The sequence below is a fragment of the Cygnus atratus genome, chromosome 23 (genome assembly GCF_013377495.2).
Source record: "Cygnus atratus isolate AKBS03 ecotype Queensland, Australia chromosome 23, CAtr_DNAZoo_HiC_assembly, whole genome shotgun sequence".
Lineage (NCBI taxonomy): Eukaryota > Metazoa > Chordata > Aves > Anseriformes > Anatidae > Cygnus > Cygnus atratus.
In genome coordinates, this window is record NC_066384.1 from 4746467 (window position 1) to 4757929 (window position 11463).

The window sequence follows — 11463 nt, forward strand, 5'->3', positions numbered from 1 at the left end:
CTTGCTGCAAAAGCAACTTCATCTACTCGTGCATCTGTAGACGTCACACTGAGCCTGTTAGCTTATGTGCATACTTGTTTGGGGATAACCTAATAACATGCACCAGCATTAGCTGCTGCAGTGCCCTGCTGAAGAAGGCGGCAATGGGAAATACTAATTAGGATTTATAGCATTAAATGTGGTTGTTGTATGGAGTTAGCACACATTGCCATTTAATATTTTTAATAATTTTTATGACATGTCTTTGGTAATTGACAGGTTGACTTCATTTTGGCAATCCTTAAGTTTCCTGCGAGATAGGAATCTGTTTTGGGATGAGGATAATAGAAGTGTTACAGGGTGAGGGGCAGCAGAGCAGCATGCTAGCATGGGCTGCAGCAACAGTCCTGCAGGAGTTCTTCTGAAAGGGGAAAGATGCAGAGCAAGGAAATGGAAATTGTCCCTGGCAGTGTGAGGAGCGTGGTCAGGGCAGCTGGTTCATGTGGTTATATCCCGATTCAAAATAGCAGGATCTATAAAAAAAAAAAAAATAATGAAATAAAATAAATACAGGCAACCATAACTTTATCCAAAAACACTTCAAAACCAATCCTTTCAGTATCTGGTATCAAAGCCTGTTATTAATTTATCCCCAGTCTGAGTTACCGTGTGTCACTTTTTACACTGCAACTTTTAAATAAGCTATATCCTCAGTATTTGCCAACATCGGGTGCACCAAGATTTATATTTAGCAGGGTAAAGTTTTAGTTGCATTCGTGTTTGGTTGATTTTTTTTCTTCTGGGGCACTGCATCCTGTCCTGTATTTTCTTTACACTGTGTATGGCTTATGCAAATAGTCTGCTTCACGTTTGATTTAGGTGTACCTGGTTTGGTTTTGTTTCTCTGGAAATGAGTAGTTTGCAGCCCAGGCACTCCCAGGTTTCATGGGTCTCAAGCAGAACTTGGAACTCTGCAAATCTGAGCCCTGAAAGTAGGAATGCTTTTGCATTTGCAAATAAATAAAAAAAATCTTGATAAGATCAGAATTCGTAACAGATGTTGAAATTCCTAGAGAGTTGGGTTGGTGGTTTGGTTTTGGTGTGCAATGATCTTTTTTAGCCTATGTGTAAACTGCATTTTGAAATACAGGTACAAATATAGTTGTATTTTAAAAAAAAAGGGAGGGGGAGAAAAAGCGTGTATTAATAGATAATTATCTGTAGAAAGGAATAGCTTCTAATTAGTCTGTCTTCTTAATGGTGGCATAGGAAGGCAAGAAAAAAAGCGCTTCTGGTCAGTTGATCTTATCAGGATTTCCTTCTGTATTTATAGTTTGCATGTTTATTGCTGCACTGTGCTCTACTGAAGACCAGTATATCCACACCATAGACTTCATTCAAGCTTTTCTGCTCTTCCGTGCTTTTACTATGCAAGATGCTTCTCAAATGCAAATTATTTTCTGTGTACGAAAGGGAGTTGGGAGGTTGTTTTTATTGTATGCAAATGTTTGTCTCTTAAACAGACCTGTGTTTTTGTAGCTGCTTAATCTGCTTTGTTTTAACTGTGGATTTCATTCTGCCTCTTGGCCGAAGTAGTGCCCTAGTTGGTATGTAAGGAAATCTTGCTTCTAAGGCATTTGTTTGCCATTAAACTGCAGAAGATACACTACATCTTCTCAAGATGCCCTGCTTACTTTGCAAGCTGTGACATACAGAATTAGGAGACATCAGACACGTTGTCAAAGACATTGACAGCATATAAATCCAGGTTTTAAAGCAATATTAAGACATGGGCATTCGAACTCGATAACCTCAGTTCATTCACTGTTCTGGGAAACTTTGCAGTATAGTATCTTGTGTCAGGCAAAATGATGGTAGGATCTGTATATACCTTATGGAGGAGAACATATGGAAGTGGTTTTCATTCAGAAATAGCACTTCCATATGTGTGTAGTCTGATCTGATCATCGCAGTGCTAATTACTGTAACTTCACTCCTGTTAAATGCATTTTCCTAAGTAATAACCCAGGAACTTAACAGAAGCCAAAGAGGCTGGAAATCCTAAAGGACAGAAATCTTACAGGTAATATATCATAACTTAAGGAACATAACATAACGTACAGAAGCTGGGCACTGAAAAAAGTTCCTGGAGGAATGTTGGAAGAGTCTTTACTTGAAATGATACTAAAATAAGCATCTGTTTGTTCCTACGTAAAGCAGTTACAATTCCTAAAATACTATTGAACTGTGTCACTAGATGAGGACAGTCAGGGTGAAAGCTTCTGGTGTACAGAAGATGCATTGTACCAAATAACCCACAGGCTTCAGATCTCGTATTTTAAGTGCATGTTACAGTTTTTTGGTTGCCTGGAGAATCTTTGTAATAGAAAATGATGCAACAGTTTTTGTTGATTTTAATACCACCACAGAATTAGGATAAAAGTTGACAACGACAGACTTGCCATACTTTAATGAAAATTTAATCACTGTTTTTGGACGTACAGATATATGTGGCTGTTTTTATACAAAGTTACCAGAAATCATCCATGAGGCTGTCAATTATTGATAAGAAGCAGTAATTAGCATTGATTTAAGTGGCATCCCTCTGTTTTTTTTTCCTCCTCGTTGCCTGATGCTGGATGAGGCAGCAATTTTGGTATGTCTAAAATAGTTCGTGTCAATAACTGCGTATTCTGCCCTTCCTTAAAGGCAGCTTTCCATGTCAATAAGGAGAGAAACACAGTTTCTAGGGTATGGCAGGATTGTAGCCATCATTCACAGCTTGTGCCAAAAATGCTGCTTCTCTCTGAGAACTAGTGTGTATTAAGTACTCATCACTTGGGCAAACAGCTGATTTTTGCTAAAGCTTTCTGTCTTGTTCATGTTTTAACCCTTCTCTTCTCTTTTGTCACTGTTGCTTCCCTTCTGGCTAGAGGGCTCCCAGAGATGTGCGAAGACCTAGTTGAGAACTTGCTAAGGAGCTGAATGGAAGGCAGCATAGCACCAGCCTTTGCTAAACCCTCGGGTTTGGCGCTCTTCTAAAATACCTCAGGTGCTATAGACATGCTTGCTTGCTTCTCGGAAGGCTGGGTTGCTTTATTACTTATCTTCTCAACCGTGCACCATCACAAATGCCAATTGTGTTGTACCTTCAGGAGGTTTAGCTACTGCAAAGGTTTCTGTGCACCAACTGCTTTGCGATAAAGTATGTCACAAATATTTCAGTAGCCCCAAATAAATGGTTAAGTGCAGCTATGAACTGCACGCTCGGTGGTGATGGGGTCAGGACACATCAGTGTCAACGTCTGGCTTTCCAGTTTAAAGCCCCAATTCTTTATTCCTCACTTGAAAACTTTTGTGCTAAGCTGTGCAGGTTAATGGAGCTGGTTTGTCTAGAAGAAGCAGTACCATTTCTTTCATCTGACCAGGCTGCATCACCGGCTCAGGAGCCTCTTGGTAACCAAATCAGTTGATTTCAATACCAATTCTTACAATAATTTTACCGATGCCATTATGACTTTTTGCAGGCATGGCTGTGTAATCCTAGAGACTGCAGCAGCAAACAGGGTGCTCGGAGGTGTGTTCCCAGGTGACAGGAAGACAGCAAAGCACAGGCTCTGCAGACTGGTTGTGCACAATGATTCTGGGTTTATTCTCTTAATCTCCGTGTGCAAATTAAAAACACAACATGAAATATTTCAAGGAGTTGAAAGCAGCATTGGTGTATGGTTTTACTGTAGCTGGTGGGTTTTGTTGCACATGTGAATTTTGGATGTGCACGGAGGCCCCCACTTGCTACGCTGAAATTATTCCTGTTTCCAAACCAGACAAAAAGTTGAAGTGGTGGTTCTTCATTTAGGTGCAGAGCGTTGTTTTAAATGTTAATTCCTTAAACCTTCAGACCATGGGTTAGTAATCCACCAGGAGGGCTGTGGCAGTAAATCCACCGGATACATCGTGTATCACAAAGGTTGTCAAGCTCTGAAACCTTCAAGATCCGCTGCTGTTGCATGCATTACTGGAGATGTGATGTATTATAAGAGACCGATGTTTTGTCTTGATGCTTCTTGACCTTCTGTTCTCCCTAACTCTCTCTTTCTCTCTCTCTCTCTCTCTGGCCTTTTTGTGTATTCGTTTCTTTTTAGAATATGAGTGACTTTCTCTCCAGAGAGGATGTGGCTGCAGTGCCAGAGAGGAAAAGTCTTAACACTGGCTTTGAATGGGAGGGCCCAAAGCAGTCGGTAGCTTTTAGTGAGACCCAAATGCCACCCACCTCAGAGCCTTCTCCGAGCCGTGACTTTGGCGCTTCCTCCGTAAGCAGCGAGGAGGAGGAGGAGGAAAAGGAGGAGGAGGAGGAGGAGGCTACCCCCAGCCTCCTCGAGGGCCAGGAGGACCCGAGCTGCGCCGAGGGGCTTTGTGCAGCCGTGAAAAAGCAGGCGGCTGACTCAGAGCTGCCTGAGCTGGAGCCCGCAGCAGTCCCTGCTGCCCCTCCGCCGCAGCCCTGGGGAAGAGAGGAGGTGGCAGAGGATGGCGAAGACAATTTTGCGGGAGAGCCGCTTAGAAAGCTAAATGGCGAGCGGCCCGACTCGAGCATTAATAACGGGCTCCCGGCGGTCATTCGCTGCTTCCAGGTAGTGAGCCCTGACGCCTGCTCTCTCCCAAACCTCCCCGTTTGGCTTTGGGCTGGGACCCCAAACAAACACTGCAGCAAGCAGATGCCACGCACCCACAAAGAAGAGTTTCGCTTACTTGGACTCTTTCTTGGAGCTAATTACCCGGTTAACCTCCTGCAGTCGCTGCACACGAGCCCCTCAATTTATTTTTGCATTAAATACAAGGCTTGCCTCGGCGCAATGCCGTTTGCCTTTCTTTGATGAAAATGTCCTGGTACATCCCCCAAAAGTGAATCGTTTAGGCTCCAGGGGCATGTAATTTTAGCTCCTTAAGGATTTTGCTGTCTCCTGCTGTACTGCAAGGCTGAGCCGTAGTGCAGCAGAGCAAATTTGAAGCGCTGTCAAGCGTGCTTTTACATCGCAACCGTGGGTTTTTGACGTCCCTTTCTGCTCCCCACTGTGGGAGATATTTTTGCCTGCTTCAGTGTTCCTGATGGTTAATCGCTTACATTCGATAGACATGTCCGTTCACCCCGCTAACAATCACGGTGGCATCTGTCAGGTTTGGGATGGTGAGCAGAAATGGAGTGATCCGGGAAAGCACCGTGGGTCTGAACTAACTCTGTCTTCCTTTGGATGATTATCAGGTGGTGGAACAACTGATTTCTCTCCCCCCTGTTTCTCTTCCGAGATGTCACGTTTCTGTTTTGTCTGACATTGATTTAATAAAAGTTAAAGACCTAGGATGCGATGAGGGTTTTTAATAAATAGGGTTTCACTTGTGGCCAGGATAAAGCTTCTCAGCTGTGATCAAGTCTTCATTTGTCCAGGGTTTGTGATAATCTTGACATACCAGTAAACGAGGGTCATCTCTTACTGGCAGCTGGCAATGGGCTTCTAGTAATTAGAAAGTTAATAATCAGTGGAGACAGTTTCCTCATGGTATTGTGACACATGGCTTAAAGCCTTAATGCCTTTGTTGGGCTGACTTCAGGCCCACGGCATTTGGGAGGGTCCAGAGGATTTCTGTCTGTTTAATCCTCACACGTGATCTTCGACTTCTGGAAGTGTGTTGTACCAGAGGCTTAAAAATAAAGACTCCGGGCTGACCTGGGTTCCCGCAGTGCTTTTATCAGATCAGTGTCAGAACATTTGCCAGCCACGCAGTTATGTGGAAACGCTACCTGGGTGTTCACTGAGCTGTTTTTCAACCTGTTCCATAGCCGCCTCTAGTGAAGACACAGACAGTCACCATCTCCGACGTGTCCAATGCTGCCAAAAGCGAAATTCCAACAAAAGAAGTCCCCATCGTTCACACGGAGACTAAGACCATCACCTACGAAGCTGCACAGGTAAGGTGTGTTCGGATTAATTTTCCAGGGGCTTAATTAAACTCATCCAAACGTATCCCAACCCTTTGGGTGAGACAGCAGCCCCGTCTGTTACCGCCTGCCTTTCTCTGAACATACGAGTCGCAGCACAGAGGTGAACGAATCTTGTGGACAACATTTCCAGGTGCCTCTGATGTTTTTAGAGTGGCGGTGTTTTTACTGTCCCTGGAGAGTAATTACTTTTTCAAGATGTGTAATTACTTTTTCAAGAGCTGCAATTACTTTTTCGAGGTGTGTGTTTGCAAACAGAATTTATCTTCAGCCACTGGTCGCTTTGGGATGTGGATTAGGCTCTACAGAGCTGGCCTGAGTTGGCCTTTTCTCTGCAAGAGGTGGTTTGGCTTGTTTACCCCAGCTCTCCTTGCTGTTTATGCCTGTTCAGAACTTTGTTTACAAATGATTTTGAAAATGTTTGAAGATTGTTCCTGAGGCTTCAACACTGAAACAGGTGTTGAAAAACAAAATTACCGTAAAAAGTGATAATTGGAGTGGGTATCTCTGCAGTGACTGGAAACTGGAAATGCTAGTGAAGCAATAGCAGCATATGCAGGTATGGTTTCACTGCTAAGGTTAATTTTAATCTTCAGTATAAAATAGATTTTATTTGTGTATTGAGAATTTGGATCCTTTATTAGCTTGGTTTTGACTGAACTGTGGTTGTTAAAAGCAGCCCATGGTGCTGGAATGTAGCGACAGTAGGACATGGTGATTAGGTTCGGGTTTGGATACCCCATGGCCCACTTTCGTAAAATTTGGGATTCCTGAGGAGGGTGTAATACTCTCAGGGCACTGAGGAATAGAACGAGGCTGGGCACCAACATTTCTGCTGCCTATGGTGTGCACTGGACATAGCAGCTGGCCCTGTGGAAGGGTCTAGCTCTGGCTGGGTGCCTAGAGATGCGTCTCCAAAATTGTGCTCTTAATGGTTTAAAAGAAAAAAGACATTGGTACTTAGAGATACTGTTTATGCTTCTGCGTAGCTCAGATGTTCCTGTGGTGTCTGTCTGCCGCGCTTTGCATTGTCCCCAAGCCCAGGAGCACAGCAGGCTTTTGGGCGTCTGTGTGGGGCAGCAGCGTGTTGCCCGATTTCTCAGCAGGTGAACAGAGGGGTAGAGGAGCTTTGCTCTGGGTACTGCTTTTAGTCAATGGAAAAGACAACTAAAAGGGAGTTTCCATGGCTCAGAGAAGTCAGCTGTGCATGGGTTGTGGTGTGCTGTTAGCTTTCTCCTGGCCCGTGGAGAATGGTCCCACCTTGTGGTAACTCCAGGTACCGCCTGCCCAGCGCTCGTGGACGTTGTTCCTTCCCTCCTAGGAAGGGAGACACGGACAGCAGAGCCAGGGCAGATGAGCTGAGAGGACTTTGGGATTTTTAGGCAGATCTCAAGAGGTTGAGGTGTGCAAGTCGGGAACCAAGTAACCAGCTACAAAACCAATTGTTTGTAGTTCAGCAGTAGCTGGACTTCCAGTGCTTCTGCAGAGCTTGAAGTAAGTGATGTACAAGGTGGTGTCAGGAAGGAGAAACGGTGAGAAAAAAAATCCTTCCAAATCAAATGTTGCTTGGAAGTACAACCCAGTGGGAAGTAGCTCCTCCTGCACCACTGCTGGTGGGTCCAAGAGGCTGAGTCTCCAGAGACCCAAGAGGGGTCCTGTGCAGCTGAGAGCAGCGCAGCCAGCTGCAGATAAAGTCCCTTCATCTCATAAATCCTGTGGTCTGCTTTTGAGATGAGTTTTTATCCTCAGGTTGCACCCTGCTCTGTTGACGTGAAGCCTTGTTTCTGTCCGTGCTGCCTATGGAGGCTGACGGCCTCTTCTTTTGTCTCCCACAGACGGATGGTGGCAATGGAGATTTAGACCCTGGCATCCTGCTCACTGCTCAAACCATCACTTCAGAAACCACCAGCAGCACCACCACCACGCAGATCACTAAGGTAACAGCCAGGGAACGCGATACAACAGCGACGACAAAAATAAAACAATAAAGTAAAACAACATGACAGAGCGCTGGGTTGAGTAATAGGAAAAAAAATTAAACTCCAGTTCCTTAAAAAAAATAAAAAAGAGATTAATATCTAAAAAAAGCCCAGGGGTCCCCGAACTGCCTGTGTTGCATTAAGACTGGAGATTATGTATTAAGTGAAGTCAGGTCTGGACGTGGCTCTAGCCATCCTGTGGGACAGCAGGAGAGAAATGTACTGAGTCAAAGCTCCTCACTGGCTCAGTTACAAGAGAAGATCATTGAATACCTGACAGTTTTTCTTTATGAGTGGTGGCAGTTTTCCTCTGTGATGCTGATACTGTGGTATGACAGCAGTATTTGGTAATTCTATTTTTGGATACCATCTTTAGACAGGCAGCCCCAGCGCACTTGTATTCCTTTTCACTTCTCGACTAACAGTAGTATTCCCTCTGTACTAGACTGTAAAAGGTGGCATTTCAGAGACGCGGATTGAAAAGAGGATTGTCATCACAGGAGATGCAGATGTAGACCATGACCAGGTAGGAGCTTGGACGCAGCCCAAAAGAGCTTTTCAGAGTTGGCACAAACCAGACAGCCAGGCTGCCTTTCTGAAGATGACTTTAACAGAAAACAAGCTAGGGAAATTTTTCTGGAGTAGAAATAAAGCTTCAAAACTGATTTCAATAATAAATTCCTTTTTGACAGCATGCAGTTTCAAAGCTGGACCAGCAAGGGTTAATTCTGCTCTGAAGCTGGTATTGGCACAATTTTTAAATACAAGAGTTGTTTTGGAAAAATGCGATTTAAAAATATCTGCAAGAATGTGAAATAAAAGTTTTCCTTGACATCTGGATTATCTGCATACATTTTCTAATAACTTTGAAGCAGGATTGCTGCAGTGTAGTGCCAGACGTCACTGCATAGCTCTCAGCACCACCCATGTTTAGCACTGGGTAGGAGATGCCTGCATTAAATCTCATAGGCTTTGTATGAAAGCCTTTGTGATGAGTCAGCCTCACTGGCCTCTAGCATGTGTTGGAAGTGATGATTTTGTCATCAGAGAATCATACTTTGAATTTAATTTTAGTTGCAAGTATCACGGGCCTGGGAAATATTTGTACGACAAGAACTAGTTAATTAATTCTGACAGAAAATGTCTGAGAACATCCTCAATGTGCTAGTCACACTTGCTGGAAGAATAAACAGTTGGCTTAATTGCTCCCATCCATCTTCTAAGATGGGGCAGCTGAGAGATGTGATGTATTCTTAGAAAACCATCCTGCCTTTCACAAATAACCCAGTGCCACTGCAAGTTGTCCTCTCCGCAGGACCCAGCTCGTGCTGCAGTGGCACATTGCCCACTGCGAGCCAGGACTCCCCAGCACAGCCCGATGGCACGCTTCCTCTGCCTGAAGTTCATGGCCAGGCTTTAATTCCCATAGTGTCAATGTGTGTGGATTCAAAATTACCCAACTATTGCAGCAGTTTCCTGCTCGCCTTGTGTTCCCACTGGGACCAGGAGTCTTCAGGACCTGTTAATTCTCAGCTCGGTGCAATGCGCAGCAGTTATTCCTGCCGTGCCTTTACTCCTAGGAGGAATTAAGTATTTGCAGCCTGCTTAAGCAGAAAACCACGTTTCCTTCCAAACTGTGCAGCACAAGTGGTTTCACTTCTCTTTTTCTCTCCCCAAAGTTAGAAAGTGTCCCATGAGCTCGAGCACCCTTGCTGGCGTGCAGGCCCTGGCACCTCTCTGACGTGTGGTCTCTTGTAGGTGCTAGCGCAGGCCATAAAAGCAGCGAAGGAGCAGCACCCGGACATGTCGGTGACCAAAGTGGTTGTGCACCAGGAGACCGAGATTGCAGAGGAGTAGCAAGGCTGTGTAAGTAGGGGACGACACACAAAGAAAGGGCAGGTGCTGTTTTCTCCTTGGGGCAGGTAGCTGGAGCTCCGTGCAAGTGACGTTTGGCTCAATGTGGTCAAAATTTACTTAAAATTATTATTGTTCAGTGATGACTCCTGCTCAGACTGTTCCTACTAAATCATTTAAGGCTGATGTAGCAGTCACAAATGCAGACTAATCCTGCAGTGGAAGTCAGCCAAAAAAAAAAGAGGTCTAAAAGAAGCTACGTGCGTGATGAGGCTGCTGGATCTCACCGGCCACCTCCAATACCTCAGGAGCATCCTGACTTTCACAGAGACCCCTGCCTATGTCAGCTCCATGCAGTGGGGCCACCCCATCCTGCTGCTCCTGACATGCTCTAAAGGTCATTTTGCAGTTTGGTGGTTGGATGAAAGAGTCTGGGGACTCCAGCTCCATCTGTGTGCCGGTTGTGTTGGTGCCCTCGTGCAGACAAAGCTGGTGCTCGCAGGCTTGGGAGGTGGTACGGGAACAAGTTAGGCGAGAGGAAAGAGCGAGTCATTTAACAGGCACTGTGGTTTCACCCTTTAACTCTCTACAAACTCTAACAAAAACGACAAGGGTTTTCTAAGGTCTCCCGGAGCTGCAGCTCTCAACGTTGGCCCTTTAGGGAAAGGCGCTGAGCCTGGCCTCTGTGCCACTGGCAGTAGCCCATCTTTTGTTCTCAGCTCTCCGATGGCTTCAGGGAAGCATGTTCTGCTCTTTCACAGAGAGCTGGTTGCTAGTAGCTGTAACTTACTGTGCTTCTCTTCCTAGGAAACGTTCCTTCCAGACAACACCAGGAAAAACAAACCCAGCAAAACTACAGAAAAACTACCTGGAGCACAAAGACCTCGGATTTACAAGACTTTACACTCAGAGAACATTCATATCATTTATTAGGAGTTGCGCTTTGACATTTTACTTGTGATTTTCCAGAATCCACTGGATCCTCTTCGATATAGTTCTTTTTTATATATATATTGTGACAAACAGTATGCCATATTTCTAACTGTACTGAATATTTTTTACAAGTTTTCAATTTTGCATTCCCTCTCACGCATAGCCTCTTCAGATACAGGCCTAAACACAAACCGCAGGGCTCAAAGGGTTGGTTTTGTGTTCCTTTTGTTTTTAAGTCTTATTCCCTCAGCCTTGTCAGGTATAATGGAGATAAGCCACACCAACGCATATCCCGAGTGCAGAATCTGTGCTCGTGTTCATAAAGCAATGGGTCCTTCTGCCAGAAGAGTCAGTTTAAAAGGTCGGACTAGAGTTTGTGCAGCATTTCCACTTGCCTCTTGATTTTTAGCTCTAGGGAGTTTGAGACTCCAGGCGGGATACGGGGGCACCCAGAGCTTCTACCTTCACTTTGAGTTTCCTTACCTTTGGGTTTCGGACCCCGATGTTTGAACGCAGTAGGGTTGTGTGGTGTAGCATATGCACACAAATTAATAGTTGGCTAGATTTAAGGCATACTGGAAGTTGCTTCGAGTATCTTATACTGTGAATTCTAGAGCTTTAAGGGGACTGTGATAGGCACCTCACCTTCCTCCTGTGCATCTCTGCCTGTTTGTGTTTTCTAGATGCCATTAAATTAAAAAGCCCTTAGAAGTGTGTGTTTAA

At 44.7% G+C, this 11463-nt stretch overlaps 1 protein-coding gene across 42 annotated transcripts in view; it reads left to right on the forward strand.

Moving 5' to 3' along the window:
- EPB41 (erythrocyte membrane protein band 4.1) overlaps positions 1–11463 on the forward strand; it is an 85696-nt gene extending 74233 nt beyond the window's left edge. For 35 of the 42 annotated variants that reach the window (XM_050715139.1, XM_050715135.1, XM_050715137.1 and 32 more), the window contains 5 exons: positions 5816–5944; positions 7810–7911; positions 8399–8479; positions 9712–9819; positions 10615–11463. In XM_050715139.1, the coding sequence (XP_050571096.1) occupies positions 5816–5944; positions 7810–7911; positions 8399–8479; positions 9712–9810 (411 nt within the window). In that variant the 3' untranslated portion in view covers positions 9811–9819; positions 10615–11463. Of the gene's footprint in view, positions 1–4124; positions 4611–5815; positions 5945–7809; positions 7912–8398; positions 9820–10614 lie in introns of all 42 variants that reach the window. The other 7 variants (XM_035565156.2, XM_050715130.1, XM_035565157.2 and 4 more) reach the window with 2 other exon arrangements.